The sequence below is a fragment of the Fistularia commersonii genome, chromosome 25, assembly GCF_037954325.1.
Source record: "Fistularia commersonii isolate RoL2024-O1a breed Wild chromosome 25, RoL_Fcom_v1.0, whole genome shotgun sequence".
In the NCBI taxonomy this organism is placed as follows: Eukaryota; Metazoa; Chordata; class Actinopteri; order Syngnathiformes; family Fistulariidae; genus Fistularia; species Fistularia commersonii.
Window position 1 is genome coordinate 7849112 of NC_141308.1, and position 22878 is coordinate 7871989.

At 43.7% G+C, this 22878-nt stretch overlaps 2 protein-coding genes across 5 annotated transcripts; one reads left to right on the top strand and one right to left on the bottom strand.

The window, feature by feature from the left end:
• The first annotated feature begins 224 nt into the window (after positions 1–224).
• LOC147219066 (occludin-like) lies at positions 225–13484 on the top strand. Of its 3 annotated transcripts, XM_086172784.1 has the most exons (10): positions 264–470; positions 2140–2719; positions 3274–3489; positions 3744–3905; positions 8959–9095; positions 10956–11210; positions 12153–12324; positions 12407–12448; positions 12505–12568; positions 13189–13305. In XM_086172784.1, the coding sequence occupies exons 2-9, from the start codon at positions 2168–2170 to the stop codon at positions 12565–12567; spliced, it is 1599 nt and encodes a 532-aa protein (XP_086028910.1). In that variant the 5' UTR covers positions 264–470; positions 2140–2167; the 3' UTR covers position 12568; positions 13189–13305. The 3 variants fall into 3 exon arrangements, with proteins under 3 accessions (XP_086028909.1, XP_086028910.1, XP_086028908.1); XM_086172783.1 differs by lacking the exon at positions 12505–12568 and having other exon boundaries at positions 225–470; positions 3274–3477; positions 13189–13484; XM_086172782.1 differs by lacking the exon at positions 12505–12568 and having other exon boundaries at positions 13189–13484.
• Positions 13485–13530: 46 nt separating this feature from the next.
• Positions 13531–22878, bottom strand: nr2f6a (nuclear receptor subfamily 2, group F, member 6a). 2 transcript variants are annotated; one of them, XM_086172786.1, is made up of 6 exons: positions 22184–22878; positions 21222–21942; positions 19465–19559; positions 17903–18231; positions 17088–17334; positions 13531–15933 (listed from the first exon to the last, which is right to left on the bottom strand). In XM_086172786.1, exons 2-6 carry the CDS (start codon positions 21488–21490, stop codon positions 15659–15661), a joined length of 1215 nt encoding a protein of 404 aa, XP_086028912.1. In that variant the 5' UTR covers positions 21491–21942; positions 22184–22878; the 3' UTR covers positions 13531–15658. The 2 variants fall into 2 exon arrangements, with proteins under 2 accessions (XP_086028912.1, XP_086028911.1); XM_086172785.1 differs by having other exon boundaries at positions 17903–18234.

The following is a 22878-nucleotide window of genomic DNA, read 5'->3' on the forward strand; positions in this document are numbered from 1 at the left end:
AATGGTGAAGTTATTACTCCTGTGGTGTCAAATTAAATCATTCACAACAACATTAACATTTTGTATAACAATATTATATCATAAGTAGCAGTAGTGGTGGTAGAAATTGAACTAGTTGTTGTTAAATCTTTCTTTAATTCTTAAATGAAATCATTCGCATATTAATTTATTAATCTCCGTCTTCTGTCTATTCTGAAAATTCCCACGCACAATAAAAAGCTGCGTGGGACGGACGCAGCAGACACCGTGGGAGAGGGTGTCAATGTCTTCCTGTCTGTCTGTCTGCCTGTCTGAGACTCGAAGCGTCCACGGCGGGGTCCCCACGGAGCTCAGAGGGGGTTTTATTCGCGTGTTTTTTGGGGGCTGTCGGGCTCCAGTCGAAGGCAGGGAGGTTTTTGAAGCAGGATGTGAAGAAGGAGTTTCTTCACGACCCACTCAGGAGGAAGAAGAGCCCTTTTTTTAGTATCTGGGTGCGTAACATTCTACGTATTCTTGTTTGCAAGCGAATTATTAGAATTCTTCAAACTGTTATTGCAGATAAACGTGGACGTAACAGGCCCGTTGATACGATTACAAAGTTTTACTTCTAAAGTTATTCATTACTTAATGGCTTTGGGAAACTGAAATCTACGATGACGTCACACCCAATGTTTAAAAGGCGATTATTTTGCGGGGAATTTAAATTTATTTAAACAATTTTTGTATTTTTTTTTTGCTCTATGACGACACAGAAATATCTCGCTTTATTTCAGGAGTTTAAAAAAATAACTTGAAAAACTGTTTAGAAGCTTCTCATATCAGTAATATCGTTGGTAACTAGATCAATAACGTATCTGTTCAGAGTGAAAGTTTGGTCCTGAAAGTTTGGATTATCGTGGATTACCAGTAATTCTGGAAATAAACATTTCTGTCAATTTTGAGAGTTTATTTTATTTCTTAACTTAACATTGAAGTTACTTGAGTGTTATTTTTTAACGCTGTGTCATACAGTCAATATGTCACAGCAACTGAGTGGAAAATTCACCTGTGTGAGGAGAAACCACTCTATTGTTACTCTATTTATCACAGAGCTCCAGACCTCACCACAACCACCACTACTATAATTCACTTATCACATTGAATGGTAACCTATGGAATGTGTTAGCATACCCAAACATCATCATTCACCAGATCAGTGACTCACAACTGCTCTTCTGACGCATCGGTCATTTTGAAAGATGATGTCATGTTTAAGGGTGAATAGGCCATGCGGTCAGAAGTATTTTTTGCATAAAAAATCTGAGGGCAGCGATCGCACACACATCCTTTCCAAAAGCCATCAGCTTGATGAGGTTTGCATTTATTAACGTTTTAAAAATGCAAATTATCTTAGTCCTTTGCCCTGTTTTTCTCTGAAGTCCGCTTGGAAAGCAAGGCTTATTGGAAGATTTGTGCTACTTGTGTCGCATATAAGCAAATCAGTTCTTTTAGACGCAACGTCGTCATGTTCGGAATTCTTTAATTTGCGTTTTATTGAAATGAATTGCCGTACAAAAATGCCAATCCACTGCTGGTTTGTCAGGGAAGTTGTTCCTTTATTTGTTTGCTTCAAAAATGACTGAATCCCTGCAGCCAAAATGTCCAGAATTCACTAAATGGCACCAAACAAACAGATCTGGGCTTATTTCTAAGCTCCCTGTCCCCCCAGTGGGCTGGTACTCAGCAGGTGCACAGGTAACAGAGCCACAGCACAGCTTCCCCCTGCAGTAAACACCACACATGGCTGCCCCTCTTACCCCGTGACTCTCTGAATTATTCAAGCCAGTCGGGTCGAGTTCCACCGGAGTGATGAAGAACGGGTCGGTGATACCGGAGTTAGGGTTCAGGGCTGCGGGGACGTGAGTGACGGTCCTTAGCTGTGCGAGTCAGATGCTTCCCTGAAACATTTAGCAAATGAAAAAGCGCTGAGAGAACTGACAACGCAGACGTTTTCTGCTGCCTTTTTTTTTCTCCAAAAGGGGCAATCCAATCATCCAGGAATCACCACCCACCACCCTCAGCAGCTATGAAAACACTGAAATCCTATTTAATACATGCTGTGGGAGTAACGACTAGGCTACTGCACGCTCACTTCATCCCTCCCTTGTTTTTTTCCTCCAGGTAAACTCGCCGCAAGTTGATGTAAACCATGTATGACTCTCGGCACTACGACAGACCCCCCGTGTACAGCCCACCCTACAGTACCTCTGCACACAGCTACCGTCCCCCGAGAAGCATCTATTCCCCCCAGAGCCAATACGCTCCCTACGCCAGCCAGCCCCCTCCTGACTCCTACTACAGGCAGGGGAAGCCTCAATACTTCTACCGCTGGTTCTCTCCCCCTGGATTTGTAAAAACCTTCCAGGGAGCCACAGTGCTCATGACTTTCCTCATCTTTGCCTGTGTGGCGTCGACCCTGGTGTGGGACATGAACGGATTCGGGTACGGGGGCTATGGCGTCGGGGCCACAGGGAGTGCGGTCGCAGGGACGGGGTCAGGATACTATGGAGGCAGCTACGGATACGGCACCTCCTACATGACGCCTCAGTCCGCCAAGGCGGCAATGATATCCATGGCGGCAATCAACTTCCTGGTTTCGTTGGGCTTCCTGGTGGGGAGTTTCTCCCGCTCGCAGGCCATGAGGGGATGTAGATTCTATCTCACCGTGTTCATCTGTGATATCATCCTAGCTGTCCTTCAGGTGAGTCTTCCACAGACATCTGGGTAATTCACCTCCAGATTTGGAGAGCAGGAGTTGCTCCAAATGCATCTGAGAGCCCCGTTGCACGATAGTCTGCCGAGTCCAGTCCCTGTGAAAATCAGCTTGCAGCAGATTAAAAGAAAGTAGTTTCTGAACTGTTACTCCAGGACTACATTTTCAAGGGAAATGTGGTCCTTTTCAGGTCCCACAATTTGTAAGCTGTGGAAACCCAGTGTCCTGGAGGTAAAGTGTTCCGCAAGATTTGGGAAAAAAAAAATCCAACAGCATTCATTCGCGCTGTTTTGGATCAAATCATTGTGTTATCCTAACCCTCATATTATGTTAAGGGTCAATTTGACCCATTGGGTCAATGGGTGAAATGGGTCAAATTGACCCTTAACATAATAAGAGGGTTAAATTAACCGAGTCGGTGTGTTGTGTAAACAGAAAAGGAGAAGATATCAATGTAGCTTCGTTTCGTGTGTGTTTCTCTATGTAACATAAACTATCGTACACCTTAGTGTGGTTGAGCCTGAATTTATTCAAAATTTCAGGGAATCATCGATATCATCTTCGTGATCGGGGTGAACCCGACGTCTCAGAGCTCGCAGAGCATGCTGTACAACCCCATGCTGATGATGTGCCAGAACATCCAGGGCACCCCAAGCATCAGCGGCAGCGTCGGGGCCGGGTTCCCCGGCGGTTCTCTCATGTACAACCAGTATCTCCACCACTACTGCTACATGGACCCCGAGGAGGTTAAACAAATGGTTGCTGGACTATTGACAGAAATCTGCACGCCTTCTTAATCTTCTATTAATTAAAAAAAAAATTGGGCATTATATCATTTTTTTAAAAAGTGATTTAACTTAAATTTTCATCATTCATCATTTATTTTTTTAAATGTTTCTAATGCATTTGAACATTTAAAATGAAATTATAAATACTCAACAATTGCTGTAATTGTTACAAAAAAATTATTTTAAGAATTAAGATTAATATTTAATTTGCCGTCCCTCCCCAGGCCGTGGCGCTAGTGTTGGGTCTGATGGTGGTGCTGGTCCTGTCCCTGTCTGCATTCTACGCCTACAAGACCCGCAGCAAGATTTGGCGCCACGGCAAAGCCAACATCTACTGGGACAGGCCGCTGGTCCAGCAGCCGGAGGCTCCCGACATCCAAGACTGGGTGAGTAGAATCTGCATTTTATATCGTAGATTCCCTCAGGATATTTAAAGAAAAGAAAAGATTTGTTGCCTAGCAGCGTTTGTTTATTTTCACTTTCTTCAGTCACAAAAGCCACAGACTGAAATCACCGCTTGGTTTGCCGTGTTTACATACTTCCAGCACGGAATGCCGGATCAGGTGCTCTCCTCGCGATGGACGTAGAGTTTTACGATCTTTTGTAGAGGCCGGTGTTTATCTGTGGCACGCCTGAGTTTCACTCTGACTGATCATTAACCGGCCCCGTGATAACAGCGGCGAACAGCCCCGAAAGGAACAAGAGACCTTTGAAGCTTCTCCAGTGACGTGGGACTGATCAGGAGGTTGACACAGTCATCTAGTGGTTGAAAGATACACATTTCTGGTCATTTAAACAAATAACAGGATTCCTGTTACCAACCCTTCGTGGTACTGGGAAAGACTCAATCCAAAATCCGTTAGCTGAATCTTGAAGACTTGTGGACTACAAGTGCTGAAATGTACCATAAATTGCTTAAAGTCAAGGTCCATAGAGCCATAAAGATCATAAATCAAAGATCTTGAATCAAGAAGCAATGATGATTTCTCTTATATATAAATATATACATAAGTAGTATTGTTTTAGAACATTGCCACTTAAGAGCACAGCTCTTGCTGCTCACGGTCTTCAAAGAAACATGAGAAAAAAATTTCATTAAATCCAGCATTCGTGATTGTAGAAAACTTCCAAAAACAATTCATGTTAAAGTTTGTAGGCGTGACTCAGCGGCGCTGCATCAGTCACGACTGGGTTTGATATGGACTGAGAAATCTCATTAACTATATAATGGATCGCCATAAAATATTGTAGACAGAATAAATCTCAAGCCGTTTGGCTTTTTCGTGACTTATAAAACAGTCAGGAGGATTTGGATTTACTCGTGGAGGAAAGAAAAAAATCACACCAATCTATGACTTAGCAAAAATAAAAAAAAGATATTATCTGAAGGTGGATTAACAGAAGATTCCGTTTGTTTAGAAATGTTTAATTCCTCCCCCACTGCTTCTAGTCCCCTACTCCATTTAGCTCAGTTACCTGTAAGCCTTATTAGCTTAGCTGTTCGTGCCCGGCCAATGAGAAGCAATCAAAAAGTCACCCAATCTAACTGTAAAAACAATCAAAAAAGGAAATCCACGACTATTTCATCCTTAAACTTGGCTATTTGCAACATCAGCGCCACCCCATCTGCATCCTGCCATGCTGACTCCTCAAGTGCTATTTAGCAACCATCCGTCCGAAAGAGGCCGTCAGCCTTGCATGTTTCCCCATCTTTCGTGGCTCGTAATTGAAAGGCGAGAAACACATTCAGTGAGTTTACTCGGCAAAACCGTGGCCTACATTACGACTGGCATCGCCAAATTATCTCACAGAGACGCGGGCCCTATTCTGGGCCACCCTTGTATCCCAGGGAAGAAGCTTGCCTAGAAGGGAGCCATGTATAATATATGGTGGATGTATAATGCATAAAAAGGGTTGGGGTTGCCTCGGTGTTGCCGCGTGGATCCCCGCGGAGAGCGGTGAAGGTAAATGATTCAGTCTGCACTGGATCTGATTCAGGTTGCTGAGATGTTTCCATATTTGCCATATCTTTAACGAATGAACAAAACATTTGACACTCATGAGATGCAAAAATGGCCTCTGTGTGGAAAATAGAGCCCCGTGATTGCTATTTTAATTTTCAGCAGTTTAGAGTGAGATTTAAACTGTATTTTAAATGAACCAAAAAATTCCACTTTTATCGTGGAAGCTATTGCGCACAAGAGGTTCACTCCTGCATTCTTCCTGACGGCCAGCAGGGGGCGCTTCTTATGCTTGACAAAGGAACGTACATGCATTCCATCTAAATGAAAAAGATTTAAATTCTCACTTCATTCTGAGCTTCGGCCCGGTTACTAGTTTCCAGGCTTTGATACAAAAGTTTAGTTTAAAGTAGCAGAAAGAATAGAGTGTATTGTTTGGCAGATGTACAGCTGTACAAATCATTCGGTCACTTTGACCAACTGACATCTACAAAGTAATGGGAGTAGTATTTTAATTATGTGCACTGAATCAACTTGGCAGAAAACTAAGGTATTTGACCATTTGTGTTTTAACATGGAACTCGAAGGATAAAAAATGGAGGCATCGAGTGATAGCTATAACCGAATATCTGAGATTATTTGAGTTGTGGATACACACCTACTTATGCTACCTGTACATTAGAAGTCTTTGAAATTATTTGGAAAAGACTCATGGAAAACTATCATCCCACACCTGCTCATATATAAAGACAAGTTTTTAGTCTCAGACTGAGATTTTACAAAGACTGTGAATCTTACAGTCACAATATACAGGACTCCAACCTGATTCTTTCTGACTTTTTTTCCCTATCATGCAATGTTTTCCCACCATGTTCTCAGTACAAACTTGCGCAGTATGCAATGGTTTGTGCGGAAAAAAACAAGAAGCAGAATGTGGGCACAGCCCTGGTTATATGGGTGGGGACAGCAAAGTGTGTGTGTTCTACAAAGGTTGTATGGTGGGTTATGACAACTATTACTAACTACGGCCATTTGGAATAATCAAAGAAGGTCTGACTGGGACGCCGTTCCTGTTCATCCGCACCGCCAACACACACCATCTCTGCCGCAGATACCGCTCTCGTGATTGTCTGTCTAGATTGTCTGTCCAGATTTCCTGTTTTGGATTTTGCCAGAGCTCATCTATTTGTTGTTGATAGCGTAAAATAGACTGTAAGACTTGCTACAAAAATATCAAACACCTTTGGTATTAGCGTAATAGTAAAAGACAGAACTGAAACAGCTCAGATTACCACCTTACACATAAAGATGGAGATGACGGCGTGCGCCGTGACTCCGGTAAATCTCCTAGAATTTCCTTTCAGTTTTTCGTCTGTGATTGTTAAAAATCTTTCGGTGTGAGCCTAGCATTGCACAAGCGTCGGTGATCTCTCCGCAGGCGGTTTTCGTGTCCATTCCTGTCGCCAAAAGGCCGGATTTAAGAAAGCGAATATGTGGGAGACTGAATGCCTACCAACCCCTCCTCGAATCGCACATTTTCGCCAGTCCTCCCCCCCCTCTGGTCTTTCAGTGTCACCTTTGAGGCCGATTCCAATTCCGGCTGTGAGACGCGGGTGAGACATTGCATAGTCAGCTCTGACTCAGACCCCTTTGATAAATCTGTGACATATTTATTTTTTGGCACTGCAAAGACCCGCCCCCGATCTGCCTTTTTACCACAGAGAGGGGACGGAAAACGCAAACATTGCCAGCAGGATGCTGAATGCGGTTGGATGGAGCTGAGGTGGTTTGATTAGCCAGACTTCGAGAGAGGAGAAAGAGAGAGAGAGAGAGACGGAAATCTTCAAAAGTGTTGCAACATTGCGGTAACATTTTACGCATTAAAGACATGATATATATTTGAGCAGAGTTTGGCCTAGATTGTCGACCACTGACTTGATCTGGGATGTGACCAGACTAGCGAGCGGCTCAGCTGCCACTGGAAATGCTGCTACCGCTGGGGGCTAATCCTGGTTACGCACCGTGCGTGCGTGCGGCGAGAAGCCTACGCGACGACGGCAAGAAGCATCCGAGGTCTTCACAAAACCATCCGACGGCCCCGCGTTTCAAAACCAGGCTGCGACAATCGAGTATCGACGTGAAATGTGATTTTTTTTTTAACGTACATCCAAGTCCAAATGAAATAATGAAAAATCATCACTGAGAAAAAGATTCCCGAGATACATCCAGAGACAATCTGTCAGTCCGTTGTTTTTTTTAAGACCCTGAAAAGTTTAAACATTTTATATGTATTCAGAATAGAATGTACGTTTCTGACTGCAAAATTTGGAAATTATAAGGGCAACAGTAGCAGCAGCAATGCAACAATAGAAAAAAAAAAAGGAACATACCATATAGATAGGTAGATAGATTGTAATTAAGAAATATGTAAATTAAAATAGAAATGTGAGCTGCGTAGAGAAACACTATACATATTAGAATTATATTGTGCTAAATGCATAGTTGAGCTGCATTTACATTAAAGGATGGAGGGATGAAACCATGATGATTGCACGAAGCCAAAAGCAAATGTAAATATGAATCTTAAATTTATGATAATCCTTGCATTTCCTACAACGAAGCTAACTTATGTATTTAAAAAAAAAAAGAGAACGAATGCTTTTCCAGGCATCCGTGGCAGGAGAAGCCTCCAGGATGCTCGGAGTTTATTGTCTCAGTTCTCCGAAGCCTGACTTTGACACGGTGTCACCAACACGAGCCGCACAGAGAATAATAACCCCCGGGAATTGGGTTGTCACCACATCTTTCTGTCGCCATCTGCCCCGATTCCCCGCAGTTTTCTTTAACTTTTTTTTCCCCCTTCACAGAGGATCATCCCGCTCCTCAGCATTCATGAGATCTATTTCGCTGGCAGCTTTTTCCTGATCCTCGCGTCAGCTCACTAGATCCACATCCTGTGTGACGGCACTGTACTCCAGATATAGGTCAAAAACTAAAAGTCATTAATGATGAATTATACAGAATGACGGTGGATTACAGAAGACATAATTCAGTCTGACTCTTTGGAGTTCTTTCCTTAATGCATTCCCTTTACAATTTGTGGCCGTGCATTTCTTGTCTTATGTTATATTTAAAAGTGTTTTCTCCTTGTTTCTGACATTAACGTGCAGCACCAGGGGTTTTCCGTGAAAGGAATATTCATGATGCCGTTGTTTAGCGCTTAGCTGAAGTTCGCAACAAGAATTTCAGATTGGTCTTTACAGTTTTACGAGCACACACACACAGACATTTCACGATATTGTATTCCCTCTGTTCTAGAATATATTCATATATTACATGTTTCCGTATAACTGTTGCTAATCCAGTGGAGGCTCCATTCCAAATGTCATTGTTTTGATCCAGGTCGCGTGTTTTGATCTGAATTAGTGCCGCAGAGGAACAATAAATAAGATTCTCCAATGTTGTTTGAATGTCTTAGGAAAGCCATGCTGTAGAGGTGCGCGGCATCCAGCAGGCACCAACTGTTATATCAGAAAAAGCAGCGTCTGACCAAAAGGGGGAGGGCGCTGTTTTCTATGGCAACGGCGCCGTCAGCATCCACTCTGAGGGAAAAAGGTGAGTTGATGGTGAGACCTGATAATAAAGAAATACACATGTTTTATGTTTAAAAGATAAGGCACATATTTGGTTTAATGTGAATGCACCTTTTCTTCTATCTTCTGTCGTATTCAGCTTTGCACCAGTTAAGTCAATGCCATTGTTTTGCAGATATAAGCAAGTGTGATTTATAGTCCGTATATATTTATATTTCTTGTTACATGTATTATCTTCCTGTCTCTTCCTGCATTGTGGTTTTTCACAATTTACATTTTTCAAATCCGCTCCCTGCCCAGGGACTGCACATGTACATTAGCCTCTAGGCTATTGTCTGGCTCAGTCAGACACCATCCATTGTTCCCTATGATATAAAACATTTAAATCCATAAATAATTCATTAAGAATGACTTTAAACGTTGTCTCCACAGTGCGGACATATTTGTTTTCTGTCTATAAATAGATATATTACCGATGATACTGTTCAAATGCAATCAAGACATCAGGAGGGAAATAACATTGTCCTGCAAACAATAAGGCAGATTTGTTGTTAGACATGAATATATGTTTTATATCCTTAATATATAAGTAACATTAAGTCAATTTCTCCGGGTATAAATTTTTGTATGGCTGTTGTTCCTGCTATCCCCCATGACTATCATGACATTTATTATAATTTTTTTAGGCTTCAAAGGGTATAAAAATAAATACCAATACACAGTATGCCAATAATTAAGAGGACAGGATACAAAACAAGCTAAGAATAGATAAATCAGGTGTATGATATAAGAAGATAAGAAATATGGATAAGAAAATTGACCTGCTTTGTAAAAATGTTAGCAAAGCTTAAAAACATTGTAGTATGCATGCCACTCCAGGTTTGCAGCTCATCAATGTAGAATAAAAGCGAGTGATTGTGCATGCTGAGTTCTCCTTCTTCTTTCTACTTTTTCCACTTTGAATAAGAATCAAAACAAAAACATAGTAAAAACATTATTTCATTTTTACTATTATTTATTCCTCTCAATACTCCCCCTGCCCCTCCAAAAAAAGTAATAATCGAATTCATTTTTGGTTCAGACCCCATATTTATACTGGTTTGTTTTATTGCCCCAGGCCACTGGAAACATTTAGATATTGAACAGAAGAGGGCCTAGAACAGAACCTTGGGGATCTCCAAATGGAATTGTAATATGTTATCAATAAAGACTGCCAGGTTTTTTCAAAGGGGAACCAAACCTATTCAGTTTGGTGCCGAAGAGTCCGAACCAGCGCGCTAGTCATTCTGATCATATTGTATTTTATAGACGATCGTGTCAAATTCAGCCTTTAAACTGAGGAAGATGAGGATCAGAAATGATCATCTGCTCAGGAGGAGTTCTTTTTAAGTGATTTCTAAAATAGCAGGTTTTAAATTTAACTGTAATAGTTCTGTACTTTTGAGATTTATTCTCTTTTTGTACGAGAAGACTTATGACTGCTCTCACGGCCCGTGGGAAGATGCCTGAAGCAAAACTTCATGTTGAAAATCTGAGGCCGTGATGCTGTAACACTTGCGAAAAAGAAATCGTTCTCAAGGGTCTCATGGTGATCGCTATGGATTTGTGACATTAGTGAACAAAGGGACAATAGCTGTCCTGTACTTTAATACCAAACTTTCCATTTGTCTTATTGTTTAGAATTTGTTTTAGAGGGCGGGAGCATTGCAGTTGTCCTTCGGCAGTGATGTCAGAGAAGAGTTCCAACCTGAAAGCACACTTTTCGTCCAGCTTTAGGACGAAAACGCTCTCGTCTGCGTTCCTCGAGGGCCCCGAAAGGAGAACGTCTGAGCGATGTGGAGTTTGAGAGACAACTTTGTAACTTGATTTTGCTTCTTCATAGCTTCTTGGGCGACAACGGCCGGGGTTGCGAGGCGGAGCAGAACACCCGGGGCACGGTTTACTCCAGCAGCTCCTCGCACGAGGCCGACAGCCTCAACAAACCTCCTCCTCCTCCTGCTGACCCCGACCGGGCGAAAGGCAGGGAAGCCAGATTTGCTTCTCAGGACACGATGGAGTCCCAGTATGAAACGGGCTACACCACTGGAGGAGAAACTGGCAATGAGCTGGATGGGAAGCTCACAGATCGCCTCTTCAGGTGGGCCAGTTTGCTGAGTATCGGAAAAAAATATCACATCAGACAGGCTGATATTGAGGATTTGGGTTGTTTCGATACAAACAGGAAAGGGACTTGACCTTACCCCTTTCGGTTTATCCCGTCGTCCATCGTCCGTCGCTTATCCTTCACTCAAGGTCGCGGGGATGCCGCAGTCTATCCGAGCTGTCATCGGCAAGAGGCGGGGTACACCCTGGACTGGTTGCCAGATACAATTGCAGGGCCACATAATAAGAATAAGAATAAGAATAAGAATAAGAATAAGAATAAGAATAAGAATAAGAATAAGAATAAGAATAAGAATAAGAATAAGAATAAGAATAACAATAACAATAACTTTATTTATCCCGAAGGAAATTGTTGTGCCAGAGTTTCAAGTAAAACATAACAATAATAGAAAATAGTAGGAAGGAGGGAGAATAAGAAATAGGAATAAAATATAAAGTGTCAAAGTTAAGGCTATAAAATGTTTTATGGTCTTAAAAAGTACAACGATTTGAATTAAAATTAAAATTTGCAATTAAAAAAACAAAAATTACTTTGTCACGATATTCTAATATTTTGAGATAGGATTTTGGAGTTTTCTTAAGATGTAAGCCATAATCAGCAATATTAGAATAATAAAAGGCTTGCAATATTTCAGTTGATTTTTTATAAATCCAGAATGTATGAAATTTCTGTTTTTGTAATTGCATTACAGAAGATAAAGAACTTTATCACAATATTCTAATTTTCTGAGACACTCCTGTATATAAACAGACAACCATTCACTTACCCACTCATTTGGGGCAATTTTTCCAATTAACCTGCTGCATGTTTTTGGACTGCGGGAGGAAAACAGAAGTAGGCAGGTGTTTAAATGCTTCTAAAAACGACAAAAATTCTTTTTCAAAGACACGATGTTCTTGTTCCTCGCCTCTGCAGGCGATATCCAGAGATCATCTCAGACCAGCAGCGTCAGCAGTACAAGAGAGATTTCGACTCCAGCCTCGCTCGCTATAAAAGTCTGTGTGAGGAAATGGACGACATCAGCGACCAGATTCACCAGCTTAACCGAGAGCTGAACGCGCTGGACGAGAACTCCATCAAATACCAGGTGGAGAACGACGGAGCAGACAGCGAGCTCGGCAATCTCATCAAAAACATCAGCACCAAATGACTCTTTCTCTTTTTTCCAGGGTGTGGCCGACGAATACAACCGACTGAAAGACCTAAAAAGGGTGAGTGGGAGTTTGTAGTTATTTGAGTGAGTCCACAGTAAATATCTTCTCTACAGCGAAGGAGCCGAGCTTTGGATAACAGAAATACGGATCCGGCTGCATCATTAGATAAAGCATAAAGTGAGTTTCAGCCCAGATTAAAAGATTTCAAGGTTATTAAAAAAGCGGTATGTTGAAAATCCTCCCGTTTGACCTATAAAAATTTGCTGCCCAGTGAGGATGTGATGAAAAATCAAGTTTGCACAATGTAACAAACAGCCACATATGAAGTTGACTTGGACTGATTTAATATGTTTAAGTGTTAACATTTCATTCCAAATAGACATATTTATAGCCAGTCATTTTGTTGCCCTTAAAAACACATTTATGGCTGACGATATAGGATGATTAAAAACCACCAACACTAAATACACTTTACTTGATATCTAGACAATGTTAATATATATTTTTATTCTAGTTTATCTTTATTATATTTTTATATCTTTTTTTATATTTTTATATATTATATTATATATTATATATATATTATATAATATATATATATATTATATAATATATATATTTCATATATTATATAAAGCCAAAAGAAGAAGAATTCTAGTTTATCTTTATTACAAGACACAGTTGATGTTATTTTTTTGGATTATTTTTAATAATTGCTTTTTAAAGAGGTAAAAGGTGTCCAATGTATTCAGACTCAGCCCTGATATTGAAATTTATCAACCTTTTCCCTCCTTTAGACACCAAACTATCAGGCAAAGAAAAGGGAAAGCAAAGATCTTCGCCAGAAGCTTTTCCATATCAAGCGTCTGGTGAAAAACTACGACAGAGGTCTCTGCTAGCGTCTCCGGAGGAGTTTGGCTCTTGGCCTTTTAATCTGATTTTTATGACTTTGCGTGTTGTTAGAAGCGATCTGTGGCGGGAAGTCGGGATCAGTGACTGTAATACTGAAAACCACAGCAGCGGCGATAAGAATACTCTGTTTTATCACTGTAACATATTTGGAAATAAACATTTGTTTAATATGTCATGGAAATGTCATCCCTGCGTTTGATCCTTCAAATACAATTAGACATTGAAGGTACATGTTGCAGTGTTTATTTGGCATTCTTCATACAGGGGTAATTACAACACTTTTTTCCAAGAGGTCTGGGAAAAAAGAAACAAAAACTGAAGACACACGAACAAAGGAACACATCGTTTAATTCTTTTAATAACCTCGCCAGACACGAAAAATTAAAAAAACGTAAAAATCAGTAACACAAAGATAAGAAAACATCCATAGTATATTTATGCTTTTTTTCCTTTTTTTTTTTTTAATGACATGATTGTGACAGTCGATTAAAAGATTTGGGAACCTTTCAAGGGGAGCTGCAGCAAATCAAGAGTCTGACTTTCCGTTGATGAACGCGGCCATATTTTGTATTTAAAACGGATTATTTTATGTACATATACATATATATCTATAGATTTTTTTTGTGATTTTGTAAACCCGCGTCTCAAAATACAAGCGTGAGGTAAATCCTTGTGGACCAGTGATTTAGGGTTCAACTATGACACAAGATTTGGTATTGAACATTCCCCTAGTGCAGTTTTGTTTTGTTTTTTTCTTCCACCAGTTTTATCATCCCATTGTAATTTCATCTCACGTCATCCACAGCAGCAGGAACTCACTCGGACACCGAGGGACCGAGAGCATCACTTTCTTCCATCTGTGTCACATCGGCTGTAATGGCGTGAAGATTTATTTTTTGACATCTGAACAGATGACGGAGGTATTTTCATGTAAATACAGATTAAGAAAAAAAACGAAAAAAAAAAAAAAAAAAACATTTAGGAGCTAACAGTGAAACCAATACTTTAATATTAAAAAATAATTACATAGTGTAAAAGGAATAAAAATAACAAATTAGCGGAGTTTCAAAACAACATCTGAACATGCAAAAACACAACGTAAGCTTCAGTATGTACACTTTTCTAAAGGTTTTCGATGGAATCCTCAACCCCGACAACAACTGATCGGCGCGTTCCCGCAAGCATTGGTCACCGATTTTGCAATTTTCTAGATCTCAACCTTCACGGCAGCCTTTCTTTTCAGGGAAAACCAAAAAAAAAAAAAAATCTCCATCCAAATAATCTTGCGTTTAATATACAACAACCCTTGCCCACCCACCACTTTGCTGTCAGCAATAACAAAAAAAAAAGACTTTGGGGATCACTTTTTGAAAAAAAGGAAAAATGTACGAGACAAACAATGCCGGTAAGACTGTTTTTTTTTTTTCCTTTTCATATTTCACAGATGTCCCAATATCATACTGAATAACAAGGCAGTTGTCAAAAAAGAAGGCGGTTTCTGGTAAAGAACATTTACAGAGGTTTGTGTTTACGAAATATCAGACTACAGCAAAGCATTCTGATGTCTAGTGAGGTATTAGTCCGCTCTCGTGGAACCCTGGCTTTCTTTGTGTTTGTTTCGAACCCTTGCGGTAGCGGCGAGCCCTACGAATGGATTTCAAATGCATCGTTCTGACGTCTGACGTGTCCGTGTAGCTCGTCCTCTCCGTTTCCCTGCAAAGTCATCCGCTTACAGATCATCTCCCGATGGACGACGGGATTGGCTTTGGTGAATTTTTCCTTGGTTTGTCGCCGTCTGCTCTCCGTTTCTCTTGACGGTTCAGGAATACCGACGCTGTACAGAGAGTGTACGACGTGGATACGAAGTTCGCTGCGACGCGGATGGAAAACAAGCCCGGTGCAGGAGGGAGTTGGATGGTTGACTCTCGCCGGGCGAGGCAGTTTTGTCCTCTAAATGGGCTTGTGGCAGGGTGCCGCCGCCGCCCCCGACGCAAAAAAACTGCGGGGTCTTTAGTCACTGCGGCGACACGACCGGCTGCGATGGCCATATCGGAGTCCGGCGTGAGGAACCGCTCTCCCTGGCACCAGAAACCACTGGGCTGGCGCCGGGACAGATCTTGCCCGGCACCGGCTCGTCTCTTCTCGGGAGGCCGTTTCACGGTCGGGGGGGGGGGAGGGCGCGGGGGAAGGGGGGGTTGCGGAGCAGTTACAGTAAAGGACATGTGATGGCCAGCTGGCGCTGAAGTTTGACAACCACACAGATGGAAAGTGATGAGTCAGGAGGTTTCCCGCGGATCCTTGACGTCATTAATCCCGGACGGAAACCTCATCCACCCGGCAGAAGGGGGGGGGGGTTTACTGTCCCGGGACATACGGCCAGCTGATGGAGCTTCCGGAAAGCTGCATGTCGCGGATCAGCGTCTCAATGGGTGTCTTTCCAACCAGGCGCATGAAAAAGAGCTGGGAGATGAGGCTGGCGGGAACGGCGCGCAGGGCGGGGAGGCGGAGGAGCAGGCGGCCGAAGCGCTGAGGCTGACTCGGGTACTGCATCCTCTCGTACTCCGTCAGGGCCACCTGGGCCTTCTCCTGCAGAGACTCCACGTGGACCGGGTCTGTCAGGCCACAGGCATCTGAGCAGGAAGGGGGGAGGAGGGAGTGAGCAGAGTGGGAGGGTTACGTAAAGAGTCGTGACGAGCCGGGGAAGGTTGAAATCCCTGCAAATATTACCAGCGAGTCCCGACGGGAGGGAGAAGGGAAGAGGGGCATCCATATTGTGCCTTTGCATTTCAACCGTGAAAACCCCATGGATCCCTAAATACACCTTACACGCCGTCAAACAAGGCAATCCAGGGATTGTTTGCGGAAGAAAATATTCCAAGTATTCAAATGTAGCGTGATGTAACGCAGGCTGATTACCGATAACTGACCGTGCCAGTTACGGCACAAATACGGCACAACTCTGTATTTTCATCAACATGCCAGGAGATGGTGCTAGAGGAGGCTTATGTCCAGATTAGCGGGGCAAATTCAAATAATGAAATTATGGGGTGTGTGTGTGTGTATATATCCTGCGGTTTTCTGAGCCATTGCACTGAATTTTTTTTTTTTTTTTTTAAGCAAATCAAAATGACAAATAAATACTGACTATTTTAAATTTGAAAATCCTATGCTGTTTTTTTATATTTAAGTACAAACTACAAAAATCTCCTTATAAAAAGGACTTGCGGTTCCACAGTAAGTAAATGTGCCATAGGTTTGAAATTTTCTGTACTTTTCTGTTTGGAAATAAAAAAAAAACAGATCTGGTGCTTGAAATTGAAAGAAATAAATTAGGAAGGATAAAATAATTACTCTTTATATCCTTATATGTATATATATATATACTGCTCAAAAAAATAAAGGGAACACTTGAACTTGTCAGCACATTCAACTGTGTAAAGACCAAAGTATTTCATAAGAATATTTCATTCATTTAGATCTTGGATGTGTTTTTTGAGTGTTCCCTTTGTTTTTTTGAGCAGTGTATTTATATATATATATATATATATATATATATATATACATAAGGGGAAGGTTCATATCAAGGATATGCTGTCAACTGATATCCAACCAGATTTGGAATTTTTAGCATGAAGCAACAACCCATCAATATAATCTATATTTTTAAGAAGTATAACGTTGACATTTGACCGCGCTCGTGCACAATTCCACAGATTACGAATGAAAGTTTCGAGTCACGGAGAGAAAAGCACGGGGAGCGGAGGAGCGGCGAGGGAAGACGAACCTGGCGAGAAGAGCGCGATGGCCTTGAGGCAGCTGTACTCGGCCGAGTCCACCTGCAGCCTGGTCAGCTTGTCCACCTGGTCCTGGAAGACCCTCACCTGATCCATGAAGGACACCACGCGCTCGGCGGACATTGGCGAGGAGTGGAAGCCGGCGGCGGCCAGGAGCGGCGCCATGTGGAGCGGCAGGGCCGACTGGGCCGCGTTCAGGATGAAGAGCTCGCTCCAGCTCAGCCTCAGCAGTGCCACCTGCGGTTGGAGTTTATTTGTGTTAATCTGGAGCACGTTTTCTCACACACACCCTTTGCTGATTATAATTTTACATCTGAAACTGACTTTCTTCGGGCTGCCATATATCAGGATGGTTGTAATCATAATAAAGTAATTACTAGTTGCAAACTCTTGAGTCATGTCTTCATTATTTTTGTAAGCCTGCTGGGTTTTATATGAGTAAAAACAACTTCTGGCTGATTTGATGGCACAGGCACGTCCTTTTCTTGTTGTTTTATGCTAATTCTAAAAAAATAATAAAAAAAAAAAAAACAGAAAAAAATAATGAAAAAAAAAAACTTTCTCCAGAAGACGATAAGCAATATAATTTTATGGCTGGTGTTGCGGCAACTTCTTGGCTTCTTTATTATCATGTTTGAAAGTAGTACTCCTGTTTCTGTCAGAGACAATCACCGGTCTACTATTATTGCTGTATCGACATCAATGTTCTCGTTTTATCGCTTAATCGACGATTTCCCGATCTACTATTCCATTCGTCGCATCTTCCCCATCCTCCGTGCACATTCGTGACATTTAGTCCTCGTACCTGATCAGAGACGGGCAGCTCTGGGAAGTAGGGGATGTTCCTCGCCCACTCCACGGTGCTGAAGAGGAGGCGGGCGGCCAGTTCGCAGATGTTGTCGATGCCCATGGCGTTATCGGGCCCCGCCTGCTGGCTGTAATGGTGGCCGTAGCGACTGCTGGGGTACGGCTCGGCCCGCAGCAGCTGGGAAATGAGCTCCGACACCGGCTGACCCCCGCCGCTGCCGCCATTGTTGTTGTTGTAGAACTCGCCGACGCCGAGGCCGCTGGCGCCACCTATGGATGTGATGGAGGGGCTGAGGCTAGGCTGAGGTGGGATGCGACCGCGTTGAACTGCTGTAGTTTGGTTGGGGGACAAAGGGGGGAGGAGAGGAGTAGGGGGAAAGCGAGGACGGGAGCGGGAGGGTGAGGACAGGAGAGGAGAGTTTACAGATAGAAAACAGATGGGGTGATATCAGAAAAGAACATAAAAGCAAAGGAAAGCGGTGAAGGACAAGAGGAGGTGGAGGTGGTCATTTGGAGAGAAAAACCAAAAGGGAAAAAGTTAAAACTGAGTTCCTTCGGGGAGGACGGGACAGGATAAAAACGATTAGAGCGCCATTCAGCCGGATTAACAAGGGCTGCAATGAGAGCGAGGAATTTCAAACGGCGGATATCCGTTCTGCAGTTTCGGCTCGATCGCGTTGACGAAGGAAGCCATAATTAGAGCGCATCGAGTAGATCTCCAAAATACTTTGTCTTTTAAAAGACATACTCACTAAAAAAAAAAGGCAGCTTAAAACTGTTAACGATTGAAGACGGCAATGGCGCCGAGGGCGTCCGTCCCGTGCTCGAGTGCCCATGTGCAAGGCAACGGCCCCTGGCAACCATGGGAATGCTGCTTGGCGGTTGACCCTGACCTCTGACCTCCGTTAGGAAGCGGCGGAGCATGGGGAATTTCTCTACGGGGAGCAATATTGTGTCTCATTAGCTTCCTTTGTTGTGTTCTTACAGACATAAAGAGAAGCGAGCGGGGACGGGCATCCTTAAGGATTCGTAAGCCGATCCAGTCAGAATAATATCGCCGCGCGGGTTTGAGCCACGGCTTACTCCGCCTCGGTTTATTTCTTTCCGGGTGTGTATCGGAAACCCCATTGAGTGATGCCTTGCCCGGCCACTTAAAGCGAAATCCCATATTGGATTCTGCCAGATCGAGCAAACAAGGCAGAGTTTCTGCAGCTTCAACCGAGGCGGGGGGGAAGAGTGGGGGGGGCTTAAGGCTCTGGGACACAGGTGTCTTAGCAAGACATCCTTCTCAGCCACTCTTAAGCAACCACTGGATTAAGCCACTTAGCTTCATGGCGTTGAGCTGACATGCATGGCTCGCTCAGCCGCGATGGGAACCTCGGCGGCCTTGCGTGGCACGAGAGGCAAAATAATGAGATATACAACAAACCCAACCGTCCTTTTCTTCGCGAACAGAGCGTTTGTCCGTTCGCCGCGATCAAACGGACCGAAGGCGTCGGCTCAGCGGCGCCGCGGGGATATTCAACACGTAGACGAGCGTGGATCGGGGCTGACAGATACCTTCCTTGCGCATGCCCACGCGGAAACACTTCTTGAGTCGACAGTACTGGCACTGGTTCCGGTGGTGCTGGTCTATCTGACACTCCCTGTTTGACCTGAAACACAGAGGGACGGATCAAGACAGCTTCCCGGGAATAATCATCCCGCACAGAGTAGACGACCGTCCGATTTCACGTCCCGGCCGGAAAGACTGATTCGAACTGCCTGTCAGGCTATCGGGGTGCACACAACGGGACAAAGGCCGTGCTTTTTGCCGAGACGCAAACGCCCCCATCTTCTGTGGAGGAATATCGCAATATGTGAAGGCCTCAGACGCTACGGAAATATCTGCAGCCTGACACAGACACTCCCTTTATCAGTCTCTTGAACATCAATAATGCATCAGGAAACTGGCTTTTCCACACTTTGGCCCATCGAACATGTACAGACAGCTGCATTATTCAGTTCTTCCAAATACATCTTTTACAGTCTTTACTATTGCATCATATATTAAGTCGCAATTCTAAGACTGAAAAAGTGCGAGGCTACAAAGAGGAGCCGTCTGAAGAAAAACAACGATCTAATCCGTTCATATTCGTATATATTGGCCATGTTGCGTTTCATTTCCATCTGTAACGGAATATTTCAAATCAATGGCTCAGGATGTCACACCACAATTTATCATTATCAGTTCTTCACATTAACAATAGTGAAGGCACTAAAACGCTGTTGGAATGAAAGTAAAGCAAATACTTGGTCAATAAAAACATCAATCACCCTTTTGTTTGGATAACTGACTGGATGTTTGTGCTTCCTTTGAGATGTTTTTTAAAAAAAAAAAAAAAATCTAAGCTTTTAGCCTGTGAGCTCTAGTAGCCGTTGCAGGGTCGCCTCTGACCAGCAAAAAAAATGCATTTCGGACGTTTTTCATCCCCAGTGACATTTATACCCTTAACTCGAGGGTGACTGATGTCAAGGAACAGACAGACATAAAGTTTCCCCCCCGTCTGAAATTGCACAGAGCCAGTATTGTTAACTTAAATCAGTTTTCTGGTCTGTATGTAATATATATTCTTTTCTATTCCGCTAATGGATGCCCGATATTGGATTTCTGGCTGAGACGCGACATCTTATTTAGATGATAAATAACCGCATGGCAATTAACATTATCAGGCCTAACCCTCCACGGGAGGATGGCAATATGGTGCTTTTCAGAAAACATTTATCTTGCCAAGAGTTTTACCCCAAGTCAGAACACACTATTTCCTGATGGTCTCCTAACATGGACACACCAGCTGAGGCCAATGTTTTGAATTGAAATAATTGCCTTCCATGGCTAAAATATGATATTGTGCAGCTCATCTTTTGCTGAATGTAATAACATAAATAATATCAATACAATACAAAGGATCCAATATTTATATATTATTTGCAGCCACATGTGTGCCCCTACCGGTCAGACCAGTTAAGCGAGTGGGCGATTGAAAACATCTTGGTGATGATTTGGGGAAAAAAAAAAAAAAAAAAGGAAGAAAGAAAGAAAGAAAATAAAACAAGCTAAGAAATATCGTTTCGAAAAAAACAAAAACACGCGAGAATCCCGCGCGGTTTTTGTTTACAAACACTTTGCGCCAATCCAGTTCCGGTGCGCCTCCTCCACGCGATGCACCGCGATTCCGTCGAAATTCCGTGAAAAAAAAAAAATAATAACAACAATAATAATAATAAACAAAGATCCCTCGACCGGACGGCGTGCACGGCTGCGGATTTCACCTCACCTGCAGGTGTAGCTGAGGTTGCGTCGGACGCTCCTCTTGAAGAAGCTCTTGCAGCCCTCGCAGGTGAACACGCCGTAATGCTTCCCGCTGGACTTATCCCCGCACACCACGCAGTCCACCACGCACGCTTTATCCTCGTCCCCGGCCTCCATGTCGCTGCCCCCCGCCTGCGGAGACCCGTCCTCCTCCTCCCCCCTCAGGTAGCTCTTGTCCCCCAGACCGTTGGTGCCTCCATTGGGATCTCCCCAGCCCCCACTCACCATGGCCATCGCTTGGTAACCGCACCAACGAGGAAGAAAATGCGACAGGCAGCCAAAATATGTGGTTGCTGTCAAGGTAACATGAAGGAGGAAAAAAAAAAAAAAAGGAAAGAAAAAAAAAAGAGCAGATCCGGGTTCCCTGCCTCCTCTCAACAGAAGAGAATGTGCATTTCCTGCAGCCACATGTGCACTATGGTGGTTTTAGTGTATGAAAGGGGGGGGCAAACAGTCCAGCGGGGTGTTTGACTGAAGAAGGGAAAAAAAAAAAACGAATCTTGTGGTGTCTCCTCCCACTCCACTATGACCTGGAAACAGTCTCAGCCAGGCAACTTTTAGTTTTGCACGCCGCCTCTTCCCCCCCTAACACCACCACCACCTCCACCCTCCTCCTCCTCCTCCACCGGGTCCCTCCGGTTCTTCTGTAGCCGCCGGGTCGGATCCACCGCTAGGGCCGCATAAACCTTCAAACACGGGGGGGGGGGGAGGAGAAAACGAGTCAAACACACGGAGAGGAAACCCGGACATGTCGCAGACACCGGGCTCCGACAGAAATGGCCGAAGGAAGGGAGGAAGGGAGGAAGGAGGACCTCGGTGTAGCAACACGCCCGGAGAGGCTCTCCGTTAAAGAAACCCTACGCAGCTAATCCCCCCACCAGCCCCCTTTTAAACACCATAATATTCTAGAAAAGTCTGCGTTCTTACCTCCAGAGGGTTTTGCGCGGGTGGATAATAAATCCTCTTCTTCTAGATCTCCCTCCCGTCCAGCTCGTCTTCTCCGAGAGCCGCTCTCCGATTCGGCCGTAATCCTCTCCGCGGCGTCATCGTGACCCACAAACGGGAGATATTCCACCCCGCCGCCGGTCCGGGGTTTTCGGGCTCGGTTGGCCGAGACGACCCCCCCCCCTCCCCCGCTTCCCCGAGCTGCCCTTTCCCGAAACCCCACGGCGGCGTCTCCGCTCACTTAGTTCCTCAACACGAGGAAGTACGAATCCACGGCCGTGACGATATCCTCCCCTCCTCCCGGGCCGCTTCCTATCCGACGGATCAGAAGAGCTCCGATCGGCGCCCCGGTCGCTCTTCCATGCAGGCTTCTCCTTCCAGCCTTTTGTTAATGCTTGCCCACCAAGAACTAATGACTTGCGGCCTATGTGTGTGTGTGTGTGTGGGTGTGTGTGTGAAGCCTTTCCCCGTGGCTCAGGCAAAAAAAAAAAAAAAAAAAGGTGGGGGTGGAAAGGACGGGTGCTCTTCTTCCTCTTCCTCTTCTTCTCCGGCTTCAAAGTCCACAAATCGAATTATGATTCATGAAAATGGCCACGGCTTCTCAGCTTCTTTCCTCTGCGCCCCCCCTTCCTCCTGTGTGTCTGTTTTCCTCTAACCTATTTGTGTGTGTGTGTGTG